The 22,388-nt window shown below is 43.3% G+C and overlaps 1 protein-coding gene across 2 annotated transcripts in view; it reads left to right on the forward strand.

Annotated features, from left to right (window-relative positions):
- herc2 (HECT and RLD domain containing E3 ubiquitin protein ligase 2) overlaps window positions 1–21,469 on the forward strand; it is a 43,488-nt gene extending 22,019 nt beyond the window's left edge. For both annotated transcript variants that reach the window (XM_051376680.1, XM_051376681.1), the window contains exons 55-91: window positions 179–270; window positions 359–534; window positions 877–988; window positions 1,787–1,868; window positions 1,951–2,185; window positions 2,506–2,683; window positions 2,864–2,945; window positions 3,125–3,296; window positions 3,390–3,534; window positions 4,035–4,260; window positions 6,198–6,369; window positions 7,104–7,290; window positions 7,767–7,910; window positions 8,004–8,195; window positions 8,292–8,445; window positions 8,588–8,695; window positions 8,787–8,918; window positions 9,167–9,325; window positions 9,424–9,542; window positions 10,165–10,290; window positions 10,399–10,554; window positions 10,658–10,972; window positions 11,097–11,311; window positions 11,465–11,642; window positions 11,887–12,048; window positions 12,819–12,910; window positions 12,999–13,138; window positions 13,315–13,502; window positions 13,687–13,884; window positions 14,028–14,111; window positions 14,758–14,899; window positions 14,994–15,188; window positions 15,457–15,569; window positions 18,096–18,286; window positions 18,377–18,482; window positions 18,570–18,782; window positions 20,538–21,469. In XM_051376680.1, the coding sequence (XP_051232640.1) occupies window positions 179–270; window positions 359–534; window positions 877–988; window positions 1,787–1,868; window positions 1,951–2,185; window positions 2,506–2,683; window positions 2,864–2,945; window positions 3,125–3,296; window positions 3,390–3,534; window positions 4,035–4,260; window positions 6,198–6,369; window positions 7,104–7,290; window positions 7,767–7,910; window positions 8,004–8,195; window positions 8,292–8,445; window positions 8,588–8,695; window positions 8,787–8,918; window positions 9,167–9,325; window positions 9,424–9,542; window positions 10,165–10,290; window positions 10,399–10,554; window positions 10,658–10,972; window positions 11,097–11,311; window positions 11,465–11,642; window positions 11,887–12,048; window positions 12,819–12,910; window positions 12,999–13,138; window positions 13,315–13,502; window positions 13,687–13,884; window positions 14,028–14,111; window positions 14,758–14,899; window positions 14,994–15,188; window positions 15,457–15,569; window positions 18,096–18,286; window positions 18,377–18,482; window positions 18,570–18,782; window positions 20,538–20,810 (5,954 nt within the window). In that variant the 3' untranslated portion in view covers window positions 20,811–21,469. The remainder of the gene's footprint in view (window positions 1–178; window positions 271–358; window positions 535–876; window positions 989–1,786; window positions 1,869–1,950; window positions 2,186–2,505; window positions 2,684–2,863; window positions 2,946–3,124; window positions 3,297–3,389; window positions 3,535–4,034; window positions 4,261–6,197; window positions 6,370–7,103; window positions 7,291–7,766; window positions 7,911–8,003; window positions 8,196–8,291; window positions 8,446–8,587; window positions 8,696–8,786; window positions 8,919–9,166; window positions 9,326–9,423; window positions 9,543–10,164; window positions 10,291–10,398; window positions 10,555–10,657; window positions 10,973–11,096; window positions 11,312–11,464; window positions 11,643–11,886; window positions 12,049–12,818; window positions 12,911–12,998; window positions 13,139–13,314; window positions 13,503–13,686; window positions 13,885–14,027; window positions 14,112–14,757; window positions 14,900–14,993; window positions 15,189–15,456; window positions 15,570–18,095; window positions 18,287–18,376; window positions 18,483–18,569; window positions 18,783–20,537) is intronic.
- The last annotated feature ends 919 nt before the right edge of the window (window positions 21,470–22,388 follow it).

Genomic DNA, 22,388 nt, shown 5'->3' on the forward strand with positions numbered 1-22,388 from the left:
GGTTGCCTGTTAGTTCAGACAGATGTGATGTACTTGGTGCATGAGACTGGTGAGTTATTGTTTCCTTTTCTGGTAGTTCCTCTTGTATGGACAACGGGGTGTTTTTGACATTTAAAAGAGTAAGAATTGTTTCATTGTTTTTAATCATCAGAAGTAATGTTTTTTTCTTGATACACAGGTGGAAGCTCTTTGAACAACTTAATTGAGCTGAAGACCATAAACATCAATCCCACAGACACAACTGTCCTTCTGCTTAGTGACTGTACTGAGGTTGGTTGGACATAGTAACTGACCTCCAATTATTGTTTTTGCCTTAAAACGTTTGTGTTATATTAACTTGAATGATGTCTTTCCCCAGTATCACAGATACATTGAGATTGCAATCAAGCAGTGCCGCAGCTCCGGTATAGACTGCAAGATTCATGGACTTGGCATTGTGGGGCGCATCCGAGCAGAGGATGAAGATCTGGCCACAGTCCCTTTCCTTGCGTCTGACAATGAAGAAGAGGAGGATGACAAAACTGCCACTGGGAGGTATGATGGGCCAAAGGATAAATAATTAATTAATTAATTTCAGTGCACATCTTTATTTCAGTCTGTATTTGATAAGAGGATGATAAGTGAACCAGTAAATTGAGGATGTAGAGCTGAATAGATTATTTGTGTATGCACATAGGTGCGTGGCTAAATGCCATCATGAAAGATTACCATGGTTGAGGATCATTGAGCTACATTAAGAATGTGTTTGGTTTCTTTCAGCAGTCTAAATTAATTACTGTTTACTTGAACACAGCTGTGTCCAGACCAGAACATTCAAATTAAGATGAAGTGGATTCATATCCACCATCTTTCTGTGTTTTTTGTCCTGTGCTTTAGTCTGGCTCGGAAGAAGTCCTCAGGATTGGAGTCTGCAGCCACCATCAGGACCAAAGTATTTGTCTGGGGGCTGAATGACAAGGACCAGCTGGGAGGACTCAAGGGTTCAAAGGTGCAACTTAGAGTGTATTTGACTGTAAAATAGCTAATGGCTAAAGTAGCCTGTGGTTTGCATGCCATAAATTCTGTCTCTATAAGGGGGCAACACTTTGCTACTACACCAATCAGTGATGAAAGGAGTATTCCTTCCTTTACTTAATTAGAAGTAGCGACCATCCTCTTACCATGCTGTATATACTCCATCACAGGTAAAAGTCCTCTATTAAATCGTTACTCATGTAAGAGGATGAAAGTATTGGTACTCATTATACAGCAGAATGGTCCTTTTCAGAGTGGTAAATTATTCTATATTACTGATTATCATCACTACTGCATTAACTTGTAGGGGGCATTGTGATATTATAACTGGTCAAGGTGGAGGTCATTTTTACAATGTAACCTGCTGTTTGGTAGTTTTATCTTTAACCATGTATTATATAGGCTGGTTATAATGTTTTGAAAGTAAAATCTCCAACTGCAAAATCACAAGTAACTAAACACTACTTACAGTACAATCAGTCAAAGTAGAAGTATAAAGTGGCTTAAATTCCTCAAAACTGAAAGTAACTAAAAGTTACGTTCCAACAATGACCCCAATGTGTCAGATCTGTAACAAAGGCACATTCTCTGTCTTGTGATTATATAACAATGTGTGTTCACTGTATGAGGATGTGTCAAACACTTGTATAACCCTCTGGTGGTTATAGAAAATGTACAGCAGATGGGAGCAGCACGTCCTTTGGGTGAGCCTGTGGGAAAAGCTCAGTTCACTGCTGCATTCTCTAATCAGTTTTGTTTGTGCCCTTCACAGATCAAGGTGCCCTCATTTTCTGAAACTCTCTCTGCACTCAATGTGGTTCAAGTAGCTGGTGGTTCCAAAAGCCTTTTTGCAGGTGGGTGATAGTTGTTTTTGTGGTTAATGTTCTTATATAACAGGCACTTATGCTGTATGTCACCAATGTGTTACTGTTGCAGTGACTGTCGAGGGGAAAATCTACGCGTGTGGAGAGGCCACTAATGGGAGGTTAGGCCTGGGCCTGTCCAGTGGGACCATCCCAATCCCCCGTCAGATCACTGCCCTCAGTAACTACGTGGTGAAGAAGGTCGCTGTGCATTCTGGCGGCCGCCACGCCATGGCCTTGACTGTGGATGGGAAGGTCTTCTCCTGGGGAGAGGGAGATGACGGCAAACTGGGACACTTCAGCAGAATGTATGTTTTCTTGCACAGATACTGCACTATATGTTAGATATCTACATATTCTGCACATATGTTAGAGATAAATATTTGGTTACTATACCCTTTCTCAAGTTTGGGTATTCTTTAAATGGTGAAGTGAGTCATGACCTTACAAAGTTAATTTCCAACTCCAGCTTTTTGAGCAGTATGCAGTCTGGTGTTTGTAAATGTGTTAAGTGTTATGTCTTAAACTCAATATTGTCCAGAATGCGAATTTTCTAAATCAGTTTAACATCTCCATGATGCAGTGTTGTGTACAAGTTGTTCAAATTATTTTATAACTTCCAACGTAGGAACTGTGACAAGCCTCGGTTGATTGAGGCACTGAAGACCAAGCGCATCCGTGACATCGCCTGTGGCAGCTCTCACAGCGCAGCAATCACCTCCAGTGGGGAGCTGTACAGCTGGGGTTTGGGGGAATATGGCCGCCTTGGACACGGGGACAACACTACTCAGCTGAGGCCTAAACTGGTATGTCTGCATCTGCTCCCTCACTTTGCAGGGGCACTGTTGGGCTTAAGCTAAGTAATGGGGAAAATAATGACGACAGACTTTAACTCTAGTACAGCTATACATCATATGTTTTGCTTACATACTGTCAAGTATGTAAGTTGACCATGCACTCCTGGTTACTGTTTCTTCGTCATCTAGGTAAAAGTGCTTCTGGGACACCGTGTTATCCAGGTGGCTTGTGGGAGCAGGGATGCTCAAACTCTAGCCCTCACTGATGAAGGTAATTCTGCCAGTGTACCTAAAGGTATCCTGTGGAGTTTTAGACCACTGGTAGCATTATACAGTTATGCTTTGAGCTAGTCCTAGTGTTATATTTTGGTCAAAAACCTTGTAAACATTGAATGTAAACAAAAGCGTTCCTGTCAACAATGAAAATTGAAAACTGCTTATTTTTGTCAGGGTTGGTGTTCTCCTGGGGTGATGGGGATTTTGGGAAGCTGGGCCGTGGAGGCAGTGAGGGCTGCAACATCCCCCAAAACATAGAGAGGCTCAACGGGCAGGCTGTCTGCCAAATTGAATGTGGAGCACAGTTCTCCTTGGCTCTTACTAAATCTGGAGTTGTATGGACCTGGTAAGATGGACAAATGATGCAAATGATGTATATGATCATTCATCGCGTGTCCTTTTCTTTTCCAATGAGCGTTCATGGTTTGTTTCCAAACAGGGGCAAAGGCGACTATTTCCGATTGGGCCATGGCACCGATGTCCATGTGAGGAAGCCCCAGATGGTCGAAGGACTGAGGGGCAAAAAGATTGTCCATGTTGCTGTTGGAGCCCTGCACTGTTTGGCTGTTACAGACACAGGACAGGTTTGTACTGGCCTCCACCATCAGAGTTTTATAAACCAGAGCACATAGTTCAGGCACTCTGCTCATTTGCTGCTATGGCACTGTTCCAGATGTGTGAATTTCTCCTCCTGTAGCAGGAGTTTATTTATTGACTCTCACTCCACTTTTCAAGGCACCTATGACCTTTGCTGTTACACAGCTTATTTCATCCTGTATAATACCTTCCCTCAGAACAAGTTTAATAATGTTTGCACATCACTTCCAATGATGAGAGGCAGGTACTCAATATTTGACCAAGAGGTTGTTGAGATTGAGTGCTTGGAGCGGTGCCTTTACTTTGTCTTGTGTGGCTTTTCTTTAGTCCCGATCACAAAGGTTTCTACACATCACATTATACATTATACATTATATACACTATATACATATATGGTATATCTGCAGGTATGGAAAATTAAGTTGATTATTTTCTATTTTAAAACATGAAAATTAAATCCAATCATGTTGTTGTGTTTCTCTGTCAGGTGTATGCATGGGGTGATAACGACCACGGGCAGCAGGGGAACGGCACCACGACAGTTAACAGGAAGCCCACCCTGGTGCAGGGTCTGGAGGGACAGAAGATCACTCGAGTGGCCTGTGGCTCCTCCCACAGCGTCGCCTGGACCACTGTGGATGTGACCACACCCTCAGTTCACGAGCCAGTACTTTTCCAGACGGCCAGGGACTCTCTCGGAGCATCCTATTTAGGTGATCTTCCCTTTCCATGCATCCTGTTAACCCAGCCCACCTACTCAGTCTTTGATTGTCCACAAGGGGGAGCTGTTCTGTCATTGTCAGACCAAAACTTAAGCGATATACACTGAACAAAATTATAAACGTAACACTTTTGTTTTTGCCCCCATTCATCATGAGCTGAACTCAAAGATCTAAGACTTTCTCTATGTACACAAAAGGCCTATTTCTCTCAAATATTGTTCCCAAATCTGTCAAAATCTGTGTTAGTGAGCATATCAAGATGCTGATCAGACAGCATGGGTATTGCACAGGTGTGCCTTAGGCTGGCCACAATAAAAGGCCACTCGAAAATGTGCAGTTTCACTGTATTGGGGGGGGGGTCCGGAACACATCTCCTTCACATAGAGTTGATCAGGTTGTTGATTGTGGCCTGTGGAATGTTGGCAGGACCTGGAACAAGCTGTCGTATACGCCGATCCCAAACATGCTCAATGGATGACATGTCCGGTGAGTATACTGGTCATGCAAGAACTGGGATGTTTTCAGCTTCCAGGAATTGTGTACAGATCCATGCAACATGGGGCCGTGCATTATCATGCTGCAACATGAGGTGATGGTCGTGGATGAATGGCACAACAATGGGCCTCAGGATCTCATCATGGTATCTCTGTGCATTCAAAATGCCAACAATAAAATGCACCTGTGATCGTTGTCCATAACACACGCCTGCCCATACCATAACCCCACCGCCACCATGGGCCACTCAATCCACAACGTTAACATTAGCAAACCGCTCACCCACACGACGCCATACACGCTGTCTGCCATCTGTCCTGTACAGTGAAAACCCGGATTCATCCGTAAAGAGAACACCTCTCCAAAGGGACAGACACAGTCGAATGTGAGCATTTGCCCACTCAAGTCGGTTACGACGACAAACTGCAGTCAGGTTGAGACCCCGATGAGGACGACGAGCATGCAGATGAGCTTCCCTGAGACAGTTCTTGACAGTTTGTGCAGAAATTCTTTGGTTATGCAAACCGATTGTTGCAGCAGCTGTCCGGCTGGCTGGTCTCAGACGATCTTGGAGGTGAACATGCTGGATGTGGAGGTCCTGGGCTGGTGTGGTTACACGTGGTCTGCGGTTGTGAGGGCGGTTGGATGTACTGCCAAATTCTCTGAAACGCATTTGGAGACGACTTATGGTAGAGAAATGGACATTCCTGCAGTCAGCCTGTCAATTGCAGGCTCCCTCAAAACTTGCGACATCTATGGCATTGTGCTGTGTGATGGAACTGCACATTTTCAAGTGGCCTTTTATTGTGGCCAGCCTAAAGCACACCTGTGCAATACCTATGCTGTCTGATCAGCATCTGGATATGCAACACCTGTGAGGTGGATGGATTATCTCAGCAAAGGAGAGGTGCTCACTGACAGATTTTGACAGATTTGTGAACAATATTTGAGAGAAAGTGTACATAGAGAAAGTCTTAGATCTTTGAGTTCAGCTCATGATGAATGGGGGCAAAGTGTTGTGTTTATAATTTTGTTCAGTTTGTGTGTGTGTATATATATATATATATATATGCTATATAAATACAATCTTGGACATTTTTTCGAATGGTTGTACAAAATATTTTTGATCATGATGAATGATAGGAAAAGTATTTACAGACACATGTATTCCTCTACAAAAAAGAAAAACCCACAGTTATAACACCCATTGTCTGCACAGTTGTTGGAGCTATTGCTTTCCTTGCCTGTAGGTGGGGGACGTGCATTAAACAACTAGTCGACTGTTGCAGTTACAAGAGGTGGCACAGGTTGGACCAGAACTGCAGGGTTGAATCTGCTGGCACTGCAGCTCTGGCTGATAATGGCTGGAGCTGGTGTAGGGGGCTTCACATCAGTGACAGTGTGTGTCATTGTTTTGTTGTTGTACACCACAGGCGTCCAATCAGACAGCGACTCATCAGCAGTGAACAACAAGATGAGCGGGCAGAGCAACGTGAAGCCTAATCGACCCTCTCTGGCCAAGATCCTCCTTAGTCTGGACGGCAACTTGGCCAAACAGCAGGCACTGTCTCATGTGCTGTCAGCTCTCCAGATCATGTATGCCAGGTATGTTGTCTACATATCCCTTCCTGGTGGTTCAGAAGACTGTGATGCACACCATGTAACTGTGACACAACCAGTTCAAGTCTGGCTATGGACATTTGTCCCATGTCATCCCCCTCTCCAGTATTTCTTGTTTTGCTACACTTTCAGCCCTCAAATAAAAACTAACAACAAAATGTTTGAAAAGGCGTCAAAGCACGAAATAGTTGTGCATAGAAACAGGACAACAAAGAGGAGTCACATTCTCATAAATTTTGGTTACAAATAAATGAAACAAAGAACAAGATATATATTATATAATAGGTACAATCACCAACTCAGTTAAAGTGTGTGTGATTCTGGTGCTTTGGGACATTAATATAAAAAGTGCAGTTTAAATTTTGATTGTTGGACAGTCAGAGGAACCTTGACTGAGAATACAGGATTAAGAAGTCTGTAATGTAGCTAGATGCCACACATATCATTCTGAGCTTTGATCGTGATAAGTATAATCCTCAAATTGTCTATACATCTAACCTGTAACCAGGATAGGATTACTATCTTGTCTAGCATCAGTTAAATCCCCAATTGCTGCATTTAGAAAGTAGAGATGAGTGACGCACTGCTGAGGCATGCATTCTGAACGGGATGTGATAAAAGTGTGTGTGACCTCTAAATAATTAAATCTGCTGACTGGCACTAGTAATTGTCATTATTCGGTATTACTGTTGACAGGACGTGTTGTGTGTTTTCCCCAGGGATGCTGTGGTTGGTGCTCTGATGCCAGCCAGCATGATTCTGCCAGCAGAGTGTCCTTCCAGCTCACCTGTTCCCCCATCAGACTCCTCATCCTCATCCTGCGTGAGTGATGAAGAAGGTCCTCCTGTCCTGCCTGAAGCTGAGGAACGAGTCAGTCCTAATCCCTGGCAAGACAAGAAGGGAGAGGTGAGGAACACAATATGACTTTAATTTACAAACACCAACCCTGTATATGAAAAAAAGGATAACTTCTTGATATTCAGTGAGGGTATTCCCATGCATGTTAATAATGTTAGTAATTATGCAATGTGAATTTTCCCCCATAATGGCCAGGTCTGTAAATGCAGCAATCAGCAAACTATATTTGGGTCCAACTTGATATTTTTTCATAATTAAAACAGAACAAAGTTTTCTACCACAACTTTTTTCTTTGTCTTTTAGTTAGAGTCAGAGCTTTATGATTTATTATTTGATATTCCAGTTTTTGAGACTGAATACTGGCTATAATACAATGATTATACCACTCAATATAAAACTAATTATAGTTCTGTACTGGAATAAGCTAAAATGAAGAATATATTTGAAGCTGTCATATAGTCCAAGTTGAAAAAAGGCAACGGCAATTTAATGGCTACCATGTGTGTTTCTGACCGTGTGAACAGGTTCCCTCATCAGAAGAAGCTGTCACCCCATCATCAGCTATGACTCCGTCTGCCTCTGGAGCCTCTTCACGTCCTTTCATCCCTGTCACTGATGACCCCGGAGCAGCCAGCATTATAGCTGAAACCATGACCAAGACAAAAGAGGTTTGTCTTTCTAACAGAGCCTAATGTGTGTTTGGTGAAGCCATTAACCCCAGCCATAACTCAGACATTTTCTTGTTTCATGTTCATCTCCAGGACTCTGAGAGCCAGAGTAAAGTGGTTGGACCAGAGCCTCACAACCTAGACGAGTTTACAGGTCTGCTCGTGCCTGACGATACACGCGTAATGGTGGACCTGCTCAAACTGGCAGTGTCTTGTCGCTCTGGGGAAAAAGGGAAGGAGGTGCTGTCTGCTGTTCTGTCCGGCATGGGTACAGCTTATCCACAGGTATGACTACTGCATTCTGTGTTTTGATTCCACTTAGGCCTTGTGATTTGAAGGAGCTGGTAACATTTTACATTTTGGGGTCTCTGTGGCGCGCAGGTGGCTGACATGCTGCTGGAACTGTGTGTCACTGAGTTGGAGGACGTTGCCACAGACTCACAGAGTGGCCGTCTGTCCTCCCAGCCAGTTGTTGTGGAGAGCAGCCATCCATACACAGATGACACCTCTACCAGTGGTACTGTGAAGATCCCAGGTAAAAAGGGAGAATGTACCCTTTAGTTAGATATTAAGCAAACATTTTTACTACAGGAGGGAACAAGACAATCTTCAGGATGTGGAAATCATTTTGATTTGCCCCTTGGATGTAGATAACATCTCTTTATCTCCTTTTTTAGGCGCTGAGGGCCTAAGGATAGAGTTTGACCGACAGTGTTCAACTGAGAGACGCCACGACCCATTAACAATCATGGACGGTGCCAATAGGATTGTCTCTGTCAGATCAGGTGATGAGAGGAAGACCGTCAAACTAAATTGCCATCGGGTGTATGCCAGTGAATCAAAAATTTATGTGGTGTCATGCTGTGTGTGTTTCAGGTCGGGAGTGGTCTGACTGGTCCAGTGAGTTAAGGATCCCAGGAGACGAACTCAAATGGAAATTCACCAGTGATGGCTCTGTCAACGGCTGGGGCTGGCGCTTCACTGTCTACCCCATAATGCCTGCTGCTGGTGAGCCACATCAAACACATACAGCAAAATGCTAACACTAGATGTTAAACTAGACTGAGCGACCAGTAAAAAATACAGCCTCTGTACATTGGCACAAATAAACCAGATATTGTACCTCTCACACACTAATATATGTGTCATTTGACATTTGAGTGTGTTTCTGAAATCATATTATAATTGCACCGCTACACTGGCACATACACAGACAGGCTTGTGACACTGAGCCTTTTTTTCGTGTCTTTCCTCAGGCCCAAAAGACTTGCTGTCTGATCGCTGTATCCTGTCCTGCCCCTCCATGGACTTGGTCACCTGTCTTCTGGACTTCCGGCTCAACTTTGCCTCTAACAGGAGCATTGTGCCTCGCCTGGCTGCTTCCCTTGCTGCTTGTGCCCAGCTTAGTGCTCTAGGTACAGTATGATAGTCCTGATTCACTATGTGAAGGCTTCACCATACTCCAAATAAAAGGAAATGTGTATATATTTTTATTGTATTCAATTTTGTCCAGCTGCGGGACACAGGATGTGGGCTCTGCAGAGACTTCGAAAGCTCCTGACCACAGAGTACGGTCAGTCCATCAACATAAACAGGCTGCTGGGTGACAGCGAAGGCGAAGCTCGCTCTATGGTGAGTAACTGAAATATGTTATGTGCATATTATTATAATTATGAAATAATTACCAAAGCACATGTGGTAACCTTTTGCAGTAATATTGTCACACTGGCATATTAATGTTCATCTTTCATAAAGAGTGTCCTTGTTTTTCATAATTGGCTTTTCTGTGTTATATTTATAATATATTTCCTATCTGGTTACTTGCTGTCTAGGGTGCTAGCAGATATATTTTGTTTATAATTAATGTGGTTTTGCTATGGTACCTGAATGTGTTGCTGTAATATTTGTGTGTAGCCGAGAGGCAATGCACTTTGTTTAAGCTAGTATAAAACTGATCAATGGCATCACTCTGAACATATTAACTGTATGTGTTATTGATGATGTATGACATGATTTCTGACTGTTGTTCGATTGATTAGATATTCTTCCTCACAACTGTACCTTTTTTGTTATGTTTTATTTATTTTCTACTCCAGTTAATTGTCTTGTCTTCACCTCATACACCATCTACTGCAGTGCAATTTTCTGTTATGTTTTGTGTAATTCTTACACACTATCAGTAGCAACAATTTTGTGGATTGTAGCCTATAGTTTTAATAATGGTTTAACTGATTGATAATCTATTTTATTTCAGAGTTTCACTGGCAGTGCACTGGCTGCTCTAGTGAAGGGGCTACCAGAGGCTCTGCAGAGGCAGTATGAGTACGAGGACCCTATTGTCAGGGGAGGGAAGCAGCTGCTTCATAGTCCATTTTTCAAGGTATGCTCAAAATTGTTTCCATACCAGCACAGCGGCACCACGTTGAGTGTGTATTGGATTTTTACAGATCATTAGATGCAGTTTCTTTTCTTTTAACATTTTGTTCAGGTCTTGGTTGCTCTTGCCTGTGATCTTGAGCTCGATACTTTACCCTGCTGTGCTGAGACCCATAAGTGGGCCTGGTTCCGCCGTTACTGCACTGCCTCTAGAGTCGCTGTGGCTCTAGACAAAAGGACCTCTCTACCAAGACCCTTCCTGGATGAAGTAAGTGTGCCAGGCTGTGCCAGCCTTCACTTTTCTTCATCACACTTTGACCTGAGAATGTCCTTAATCCATTTCCCTCCAATTATTCCCACCCCCTTTGAAGGTTACAAAGAAAGTTCGTGAGCTTATGGCTGATCACGAGAGTATGAACGGCCTCCACGAGAGTCATGACTTGTTCAAGCGTGAGCACGACGAGCAGCTTGTACAGTGGATGAACCGACGCCCAGATGACTGGACTCTCTCCGCTGGGGGCAGTGGCACCATCTACGGCTGGGGCCACAACCATAGAGGTCAGCTGGGAGGCATTGAGGGGGCAAAGGTCAAAGTGCCAACTCCCACTGAAGCCCTCGCCACGCTGCGGCCAGTGCAGCTTATTGGCGGGGAGCAGACTCTGTTTGCTGTCACTGCTGATGGAAAGGTATTTAACACAACCTATGTAGGCTGCAACACATAGGAAGAGTACTGATCAGCAATGTCAATCTTATGACTTCCAGGAAAATTAAACACATTGTCAGACTAATACATGTTGTCGCCATCCTCAGCTGTATGCAACAGGATATGGAGCTGGGGGCAGATTAGGTATCGGAGGCACAGAGTCTGTGTCCACGCCCACTCTGCTGGAGTCCATCCAACATGTCTTCATCAGGAAAGTGGCTGTAAACTCTGGAGGGAAGCACTGCCTGGCGCTGTCCTCCGAGGGGGAAGTCTACTCATGGGGAGAGGCGGAGGATGGAAAACTTGGCCATGGGAACAGAAGGTTGAGACTGAATCAAATATAACACTTTTGACCCACTATTTTCAACTCATAGCACACGATGTCAATACAAATCCATGTCACTGTAAGAACCAAGGATTAAAATGGAATAAAAGGTTGTGTTTTTATAGTAACCGTGCCTCCTCTTGACTTTAGCCCCTGTGACCGTCCTCGTGTAATTGAGTCTCTGAGAGGAGTGGAAGTGGTGGATATTGCAGCCGGAGGGGCACACAGTGCCTGCATCACTGCCAGTGGGGAGCTCTTCACCTGGGGCAAGGGTCGCTACGGACGACTGGGTCACGGAGACAGCGAGGACCAGCTCAAACCCAAGCTGGTCAGTGATCAGTTTCTCACACAAGTTAAAATACTGTGCTGTGTGTGTGTGTGTGTTTATTTATTTATTTATTTATTTATTTATATATATATATATGGACAAAATATATGGACAAATATAAAAAAAAAAAAAAATAACTGTCAACCCGAAGTGTTTGGGCAAGAATCAAACGGTTTACTCTGCCTCACTTCCCGACAGTCACAGTGAGGTAAAGCTGATGTTAGTGTCTGTGTGGTTTATCCAGGTTGATGCACTACAGGGTCACAGGGTCATCGATGTAGCCTGCGGCAGCGGGGACGCTCAGACACTGTGTCTAACAGACGATGACATGGTCTGGTCTTGGGGAGACGGGGACTACGGCAAATTGGGCCGGGGAGGCAGTGATGGCTGCAAAATCCCCATGAAGGTAAGGCAAATTACACAGGAGTGTGCACTGGAGGTCAGCAGAAGCATCACTTAATACTTCTTTTGCTAGCTATTTTATACAAGAAGAGACCAGAGTTTGTTAACAACCACAAGCTAAGCCGCACTTACTCACTTCCTTGCTGAAAGCTGATGGGAAAATCGATACCTTTTATTAAGCTAAATTTGAAGCCACAGACCAGATATGGTTACGTTAGCTTAGCATTAAGTCTGGAAACTGTGAGAAACTCTTAGTCTGGCTTTGTCCAAAGTTAAAAAATCCACCTACCTGCCCCTCTCAAGCTAACTAATTAACACATGATAGCTTGTTTGTTTACGTCGTACAAAAACAGAAGTGTAAAAATTTGTCTTGGTTTTATGGGGAATTATGAGCTGGATTTTTTTTCTTGGCCCAGTGTGGTGAATAAGCATTTTATTAAGAATCTCACATGCAGCAATGTACAACTTCCTCTTAAATAGCTGTTTTATAGTTCCAAGAATCTAAGCATCTAATGCCGTTTGTCTGTAAAAGTAATCAGATGACTCAACACATGCAACTGTACTGAGGAATATATTCAGGCGCTTTAAAACTTCAAAAAACTCACATACATTAATTTTTATTTACCTGTTTAAGTGGAACTGAAAGGGGGGTTCATTTAGGCACAATGGATGTGCGTTGTGGTTGGATGTATGAAATAATTTAAGAGATCTGTTATATTTTTCATTATGGTCCAACACCAACAAATGATTGTTGAATTGATTTCTTGTTTTCAGATCGACTCTCTCACCGGCCTTGGAGTGGTCAAAGTGGAATGTGGCTCTCAGTTTTCTGTGGCTCTTACTAAGTCTGGGGCAGTGTACACGTGGTATGTAGACCTGTCATGGCCACTTGGGTTACTGTTGTTGTTTGAGATGAGATGGTTTAGTCGTTTATATGTGTCATGTGATTTCTAGGGGGAAAGGGGACTATCACCGACTGGGCCACGGCTCTGACGACCACGTTCGACGTCCTAGACAGGTTCAGGGGCTACAAGGGAAGAAGGTCATAGCCATCGCCACAGGGTCCCTGCACTGTGTGTGCTGCACAGAGGATGGTAGGATTGACCATTTTATGCATGATCACTATTTTTGTACATATTCCCCACTGATCAGTTTATTGTACAAGTTCTCTTTGCCATTCTGCCAGTTGGTATCATTGAGTCCCAACTGCTCAGATAAGTCGGGTTGGATTACAACTTCACAGCAAGCTTTGCTGTTGTGTTTGGCTCAGGAGAAGTGTACACATGGGGTGACAACGATGAGGGCCAACTTGGAGATGGGACCACAAATGCCATCCAGAGGCCACGGCTGGTGGCTGCACTGCAGGGCAAGAAAATCAACAGGGTAGCCTGTGGTTCTGCTCACACTCTCGCCTGGTCCACCAGCAAGCCCACCAACGCTGGGAAACTGCCCGCACAGGTACTGTACCTGAATAAAAAGGAACTGTCATTCTTTGTATATTGGAAAATTAGTTCTCTGTCCACATGTTCCAGTAGATGGCGGTAAACTTTGCACACAGAAGCATCATTAAAACAAGGCGCTTGCAGACTTTCAAATGCCTATCATGCTGTCAATCTCTGACTTTCTGTGTGGTGTGTTAAAGGTTCCCATGGAGTACAACCACCTGCAGGAGATCCCCATCATGGCCTTGAGGAACAGGCTACTGCTGCTGCATCACATCTCAGAGCTCTTCTGCCCTTGTATACCCATGTTTGACCTGGAGGGTCGACTGGGTCAGACAGGCCATGGACCCTCAGTGGGCTTTGACACCCTGAGGGGAATCCTCATCTCCCAGGGGAAGGTGAGATAGCATGAATTTAAATCCCAGAAACATAAACAGCTGTGTTTACAGCCAAAATATAACAATACAGTATAATACTGTATGTCTGTACATAATAATGTACAATAATATACAATATCTTACTTTTTGTCTTCTGTGAACAGGAAGCAGCTTTCAGGAAGGTGGTTCAAGCCACGATGGTGAGGGACAGACAGCATGGACCTGTGGTGGAACTCAACAGGATACAGGTACAGTACCAAATAACATTCAAACACATATTTTTAACATCTGCCTGCTCATACGCACAATTGCTGTTATCTTTCTTCAAGTGTCCTACTCCCTTTTACTGTACTTCCCTCCCCCTTACTCCTCTCACTCTTACTGGGAGGCTATGTTCCAGACAGGCTCCTGAGCATTACATGTGATGTGTTTCATAAGGGGATTTTCTCTCTCTCTCTCTCTCTCTCTCTCTCTCTCTCTCTCTCTCTCTCTGTGTGTGTGTGTGTGTGTGTGTGTGTGTGTGTGTGTGTGTGTGTGTGTGTGTGTGTGTGTGTGTGTGTGTGTGTGTGTGTGTGTGTGTGTGTGTGTGTGTGTGTGTGTGTGTGTGTGTGTGTGTGTGTGTGTGTGTGTGTGTGTGTGTGTCTCCAGCCTGTCTGCAGGAGTTCCTGGGTTGAGTTTTAGACTTTACTCCACATAGAGTCTTGGTTTGGGCCACTGCCTCTACACAAGCCCCCCCTTGTAGCTCCAGTTGTATTGGTTGTGAAGACAGTCATATGCAGGCATTCATGCCTATCAGTAGTTCCTCTCTATCTAGCAGGAAGTTATTAAGCACAGAATAGAAACAAATCAAGTTATAATCTCCCTTTTTTTCCCCCCTTCTTCTTCACCCTGCAGGTGAAGCGTTCCCGTAGCAAAGGGGGCCTGGCGGGTCCTGACGGAACCAAGTCTGTATTTGGTCAGATGTGTGCCAAAATGAGTTCATTCAGCCCAGACAGCCTGCTGCTCCCTCATCGAGTGTGGAAGGTCAAATTTGTGGGTAGGTGCTGTAATCTCCGGCTCTTGCCAGAATGTCTCATGATTTCTGTTAACTTTTTGAAGAATAATAAATCAAACACTTTTTTTTGTCTCAGGGGAGTCTGTGGACGACTGCGGCGGAGGCTACAGCGAGTCCATCGCTGAAATGTGCGAGGAGCTGCAGAACGCCCTGACTCCGCTGCTCATCGTCACCCCCAACGGTCGCGACGAGTCGGGCGCCAACAGGGATTGTTTCCTGCTCAATCCCGCAGCCAAGTCCCCTCTTCACATGAGCATGTTCCGCTTCCTAGGTATAATCCAGTTAATCTCCCAGTCAGGTCTTCTGGTGTGTTAATCCCAGATAAACAAAAACATAATATAGGCATGTTTATTTTAAAATGCATAAAATGCTTCATGTGCATTTTCACTGATAAAACACCTGGCCCTGAACTGTTGAGCATGCTTCACTGCATATAGATATTTCTGCTGTGTAGCTGTAAACACTCTGCACAGCACGGTGACAGATGATTGTTCATGTTTGATCTGTGAGTAATGTGCTCTGCCATGCTGTGTCTGCAGGAGTGCTCCTGGGCATTGCAATCCGGACTGGAAGCCCTCTTAGTCTGAATCTGGCAGAGCCGGTATGGAAACAGCTGGCAGGCATGAACCTCACCATTGCTGACCTCAGTGAGGTACGTACACAGCCCTGCTCCTCTCTACACAATAGGGCTCTCAGTGTGTATCCAGTATAATGATTGATTGAGTGTTATATTTTTTTCAAACACTGGGCCTCATGCTGGATCCACTCGTACAAACACATTTGTTTTTAAGTGATTTGACAGAACTTATTAATTTTATCATAGAATCTTCAGTGCAAACAAAATTGTCATTAATAAGTCATTAATAGATATTCTCCACAGTGGTTTAATTTAATAATAAGATTGCCTTAATCTGTAATGAATTTGAATGCAGGTAGGTTTTAAACATTTTATTTGCATTTATTTTAGATTTTATTGGCATATTTTGGCAACAGTTCAGTAATTCCAACAGCTGCGCCAGGGTCTTGATGCTGGTCACTATAATACTGACTTCTCTTTAGAGCTGCAACATCTAGTCGATTAATCAAGTAGTTGTCAAGTATTTTGATAATTATTGAATTATTAACAATTTCTCATCAACACTTTCTAATAATGTTAGAAAACAAGCCTGTAATCTCTGTGTAATGTCTGACTCTGAGCTGTGTTTCATTGCTAAGGTTAATAGTTTTTTTCTTTTTTCCCCTCATTGCTTTATCAGCTTCCTTCATGTCTAACATCCAATCTTTATACTTCACTGGGAGTTTCGGGTCCCCCATACAGCTACTGACACTCATATATATTTTTTATGTTTTCTTCAGCTGGTTCCTGACAGCGCAGCTTTAAGCTATGCAGTGTAAAATTCTTCTTTTTACTCCTGGATAACATTTTTGAAACTTGCCCACAAACTGCAGAACAGATATCCTCATATCCGTAATTTATGTTTGTCAGTTGTGCTAATGATCTGATCTCACAAATGTGCACCCACTCTTGAACACACTGAAACAATTTTTGTTTGTGCATTGGGTTTGTGCAGTTAAGTTAAGAGTATGGTGAATCTGAAATCCAACACAAACCTCACATAGAAAGTTTTAGAATAACAATACGAAAATGTTCTTGCATGAGGCACATTGTTAAATGATAAGCAGCTTTGTGTCTTACATTATTTTTATGCTCTGTACCCTTTAAGTCTTATGCTAGGGCTGCGCGATAAAATGTCAATACAGGATTGTGATAAAATTTATGTCAACGATGATAAACATTTTTCTTGATATGGATAGATCTAACCACCTATCACACAGTGTAAATAAATAACAACAGCTAGTCAGTCTGCATCTTTCTGCTTGCACGTAAGAGGACACACCCATTTCCTTTCGAAAAGCATAGTTTGAAGGATCAGTGAAGAAAGTGGATGTGGAGTAGATTTCCTCTGTAAAAGAGGGAAAAAAATGAGTGGATCTTTGCCTCTGCTGTCTGTGGCGCTGCCTGTTTACACGAGGGCGGGGCACTCCACACACAGAGCGGACAGCAGTGTAACGTCAGAGCGGAGGAAATGAAACAGACATTAGGATATATTTTAGTGGAGTCAACAACAATGTTCAATATCTATAAGTGCACCAAAAGGGAGACATTATGATCAATTTATCAAACAGCTGTTGAACAAGCAGAACACAAACTTCTACTACTCTGTCTGCAGTAACTTGCTGCCCGTCTTAATCCACAGCCGGTTTGTTTCACACAGCCACACCGAGCTTATATAAGTGAACCTGCATTATCCTCCAAAGCTGAGGAAACGGTTGACAAAAAAAGGTAACAGTGTCAAGTATATGGAAGTAGTTTGGATACCTCAAAAGCAACGAAGCGTAGATTAAGATTGTCAGAAAAATATTCTGCTGTTGGTTGGTGCCAACAAACTGGCAGCATTATCAAAATATATTGTGATAAATACTGATATTGATCTGTGGAAATCAATATCAGTATTTATATGGATATGGAAAAAATTATCGCAATCATATTTTTTGCCATTTGCAAAAAAGAATGTATCTTTATATCACATATTACATAACATTTAAACCCTCATGATCTGCATTATAACCTGCAAAAAGAACATGGTCCTATACATTCCTTCTCAGATTAAACCTTGAGCCTGTCGGCGCGCTGCTCCCCTGAGCTCTGCAGTGAGAAACCTCTGTAAACTCACACTGGACCTTCTTCAGAAAGGTTCAAATCTATGTTCATTTTACTAAAAGAACTTGTGAGCCACCAACTTCAGCTTTTTGCGTAAGAGATGGCCACTCCTGCCCTCACGCTGTGATCATGAGCTCCTGAAACGTCTTTGGGAGAATACTGAAGTGTAAAAAACGCTCTTTTCCTTCACAAAGCTGCTCTTGTTTGGCAATTTTGCCCTTGAGATATTAGAAAGGTTGGATGGGAAATAACTCCAGCACAAGACTTGAGAAAGAGTCGATGGCTGTGGAGCTCACGGGAACTGTGCTTCGAGCACGAGGACCTGAGTGCACTCACACATAATTACACACAGATAGATGAATGCATGTACCAGGCGGAATGATGGGTTATAAACAGACAAATGGATGTAATAGTTGTGTTAGAATATTAAGCGGGTATCTGCTCTGTATCTCCCAGGTTGATAAGGATTTTATTCCCGGCTTGATGTACATCCGGGACAACGAGGCCACAGCGGAGGAGTTTGAGGCCATGACCCTGCCCTTCACAGTGCCCAACGCCAGCGGCCAGGACATCCAGCTCAGCTCCAAATACTCCCACATCACCCTGGGGAACCGTGCTGAATATGTCCGCCTTGCAATTAACTATAGGTGAGAAACCACCTGACTCTACGAAACGTGCACTTTCCAATGTGTGTTTGTGTGTGTTTACCCTTTCGGTCTGTTTTGTCCACTCTTCAGGCTCCACGAGTTTGACGAGCAGGTCTCTGCCGTGCGTGAGGGAATGGCTCGAGTAGTTCCCGTTCCCTTGCTGTCGCTTTTCACTGGTTACGAACTGGAAACAATGGTGAGTGAGAGCAGGTTTCAAGGTACCGACGTTGCCTCTATCCTCCTCCTGTGCTCTGGTTTGACAGTAAACATTTCCTGTCCTCAGGTGTGTGGAAGCCCGGACATCCCCCTCCACCTGCTGAAGTCAGTGGCCACTTATAAGGGGGTGGAGCCGACGTCGCCGCTCATCCAGTGGTTCTGGGAGGTGATGGAGTCCTTCTCCAACACAGAGAGGTCTCTTTTCCTGAGGTTCGTCTGGGGCCGCACACGCCTGCCCCGCACCATCGCTGACTTCCGTGGGCGGGATTTCGTTGTGCAGGTAAGAAGTGGAAATCTTTAAGATCTTAAAATTGGGTAAAAAATGTTACTTATGAAATGTTTTAGTATCTGAGTGTAAAGTAAAAATGGGTTTGCTGCAACGGTGGAATGTGCATGCAGTCAACACCATCAGACACTGTCACGACTGCTAGCTTCAGTAGCTAGAAAGCTCATTTTCTTATAATGGTTGATTTTAATAAAAACTTAAATGGGCCATTTCTAATTGATAAGTAATTGGCTACGGGTCATACTTTCATTTGGCTGGTATCTTGTGTTATAACATTGCATTCTTCGTGGTATTAAAAAGGTAAGAAGTCTGTCTTAAGTGCACGTGTGACGCAAGCTCATGAAAATACGTTAATTTGTGGATTCAAGGTCATTTTTTGTCATTTACAACTTAAGGTTGTAGAATGAAAATTAGATATAATTCCCTTTATTCTTCTTTTAAAAACATAATAAAAACTGATCAATGAGAAATTGTTACAGCCTGAGGGAAGAAGCAGTCTTTAAGTCTGTTAGTACGGCAGTGGAAGCTTCTGTTCCTCTTCCCAGACAGCAGCAGGGTGAACAGGCTGTGGCTGTGGTGGGTGCTGTCTTTTAGAAGCCTTTGGGCTCTGCGCAGGCACCTCACGTCATTGATAATCACTGATGCTGGGTAGTTGAGCATCTTCTGGGTGGTTTTAATCACCCGCTGCAGTCCTCCTGTCCTGGGCTGTGCACATCTGATGCCAGTTTGTGATGTTTCCAGTCAAGATGCTTTCTACGCTCCTCTGTTAAAGTTAACAACATTGTTTTATAACTGCCCCCGAGTGTCGTCCGGGTTTCTGTTGATTCCTGTCGCTCGCATTGGAAGCACTGCATGTGGCAGAGGAAAGGTTGATTCATGAAGTTGAAATGAGGAGTAATCTAAACCTCATCTACCTCCGCATTTATCTACAAAAAGTTAAGAAAAGTAATGGCTAATACCAGCCTGCTTACTGTTGCTGTATTTAATGTCATTTACAGCAAAGAAACGTGTTTATTGGTTAAAAAGAACAAACATAGACAGTACTCGCCCATCTCTTACTTGAATGGCACTGGCTATGTCTCCAGTTTGATCTCCAGCGCACAGCTGATAGGAACGTGGTTGGTTTACATGACAACAGAAGTGCATAATAACGGATAATAACAGACCGATTTGTCTTAGGCTCGCATGCAGTTAGGATGTGGTGATAAATTTGACTTTAAGAAACATTTTTCGAAAACATGCTTATTCCCTTTTCTTGCTGAGAGTGAGATGAGTGAGTTTAATCTGTAATCTTGGGGTTGCTAGGCAACACAGGGAGACTTCCACCTAGCCAGGAAATAGTTAAGCACATTAAACCACAACTTATCTTATGTATCTGTCTGTCTGTCTGTCTGTCTGTCTGTCTGTCTGTCTGTCTGTCTGTCTGCCTGCCTGCCTGCCTGCCTGCCTGCCTGCCTGCCTGTCTGTCTGTATTGAGTTGTACCAAAGTCCATACAGACAATTTAAACAATCATTCTCACTGAGCTTACAGTAGAAACTAAATCTCTTCTGTGAAGCAGAGTTATATCAGACAGTAGTAGAGCTGATGTTTAAAAAATAACACAGAAGCAAATAAGAACGAACAAAATAAAGAAATGTACTGGAATCAAAACTTTTTAAACGCATTAGCCCCTTAACATAGACATATAAATTCAGCTTTATATTGACCTGATTTGAAGATCTAATAACTCTTCTCTGTCCCTGCTGTAGGTGCTGGATAAGTACAACCCCCCTGACCACTTCCTGCCAGAGTCCTACACATGTTTCTTCCTGCTGAAGCTGCCCAGGTACTCGTGTAAACAGGTACTGGAGGAGAAACTGAAGTACGCCATTCACTTCTGCAAGTCTATCGACACCGACGACTACGCCCGCATCGCCCTGTCCGGGGAGCCCGCCGCTGACGACAGCAGCGAAGACTCCGATAACGAGGACGCGGACTCCTTCGCTTCAGACTCCACCCAGGACTACTTAACGGGACACTGAACTCTGAGCAAACCACGAGCAGAAGAGCTGCCACAAAGAGACTGCATTAATCTCACCTATTAATACACACATTCATACAGGCATTCTACTAAGACACAAACGTCTGTGGGGGAAAAATGTGCAATGAGCTTTAAAGCATTATAAGCTAAAGAGAGGAACAAACACGTTTGCTCTGATTTAGTTTCTTTAAAATAAAGTGGGGTGATCAGCTGCACATGTAATTGTTGTGTTACATGGGAATTATGTATATTGTTACAGAGTTAAAAAATGGCTCCAGCCTAGCACTGTGGTAGATTTCTCCCTCTGGTTTGTGTGAATTACCGGTCCCTAGTTTGTATATAGAAATTGATGTGCGACAAAACTGTAGTATTACTTTTTGTTTCTTGGTAATAGCCATGTTTCTTTATAAAAAAAAAAAAACCAACAACATTTTTAACTTAAAAAATTCAGCGTTTCTCACTTGGCTCACATCAGTCAGAGCCCACTGAAGGGTCATTTTAAGATTCCTCTATTTACCCCTCCTACCACCATGTTTGTGCACTGTCTCCTTAAAGAATGTATATAATATGATTGTGCCATGTATTCACAGAAGGTCTCATTCCTGCATATTAAATGTTAATACATTTCTGTTAATAAATTCAAATGAAAAAAGAGTGAAACCTTCTCTGTGGTGGTTTTGTTAAGGTAAGGGAACATCTTGGTGCCATGGTGTTTGTGCGTTGCTGTTGCAGCTAAACAAACAGCTGGATCGGAAAAGATTTTTAGAAAAACAAGTGCAACACAAATTGATACAAGCAGTGTCCCTAATCATTTGAAAATTACATCTATTTCTTGTTTGTTTTTTTGTGCTCCATTAATCTTTATCAGGCATTGTAGTCTGGATTACGGTTATTATTTAAGTGTAATGCGTTTGGAAAGGGTTAACAGGCAGCTCTCCTTATAAAACCATTGTATTGAATTTTTCCAAACTAGGTCAGAGGATCATTTGGGTTTTATTTCCCTCCTTTCACCAGGCGGAGCTTTAGCCGAAATTAAATCAGATTTTCTTTTCCATTTCTTTAAGAATCCCTGTTAATAAATGGCACAAAGGTTGTAGCAGGATGGTGGTGGAGTGTTATCTTGACATCACTGTTAACCCTGTAGCTCTGTGGGATTAAAAAAATCTCCCATAATTACTTCTGTAACGTGCTGTTGTTGGCTGAGCTAGAGCATTATGAGGGGCTCTGCCCCCCTCACGTGCTGGGAAAAAATGTGATGTGATGTAGGGGATCTTAAGACCCCCGCTCACTCATGCACAGGCTTCATTACACATTCCTCATAGTGTCTGGCTGTAGTACACTCCCTCAAGTGTGTGTGTGTGTGCGCGCGCGCCGTCTAGGCCAACTTCTCCAATTTGTATTTTCTTGCATAGTTCTGTGTAGTTCAAAGGCATGAGAAAAAAAAACCCTCTGTTTTATGAGGCCTTGATTTGGCTTCAAACTCCTGAGCATTCTTTGTAGACTTAGTGCTTTTTTTCAGTAATCACAAAGTACATTATGCTGGTAGGAGTCAGGTGCTTTTCAATACAGTGAGGGAGGG

The sequence above is a fragment of the Dicentrarchus labrax genome, unplaced genomic scaffold (assembly GCF_905237075.1).
Source record: "Dicentrarchus labrax unplaced genomic scaffold, dlabrax2021, whole genome shotgun sequence".
NCBI lineage: Eukaryota > Metazoa > Chordata > Actinopteri > Moronidae > Dicentrarchus > Dicentrarchus labrax.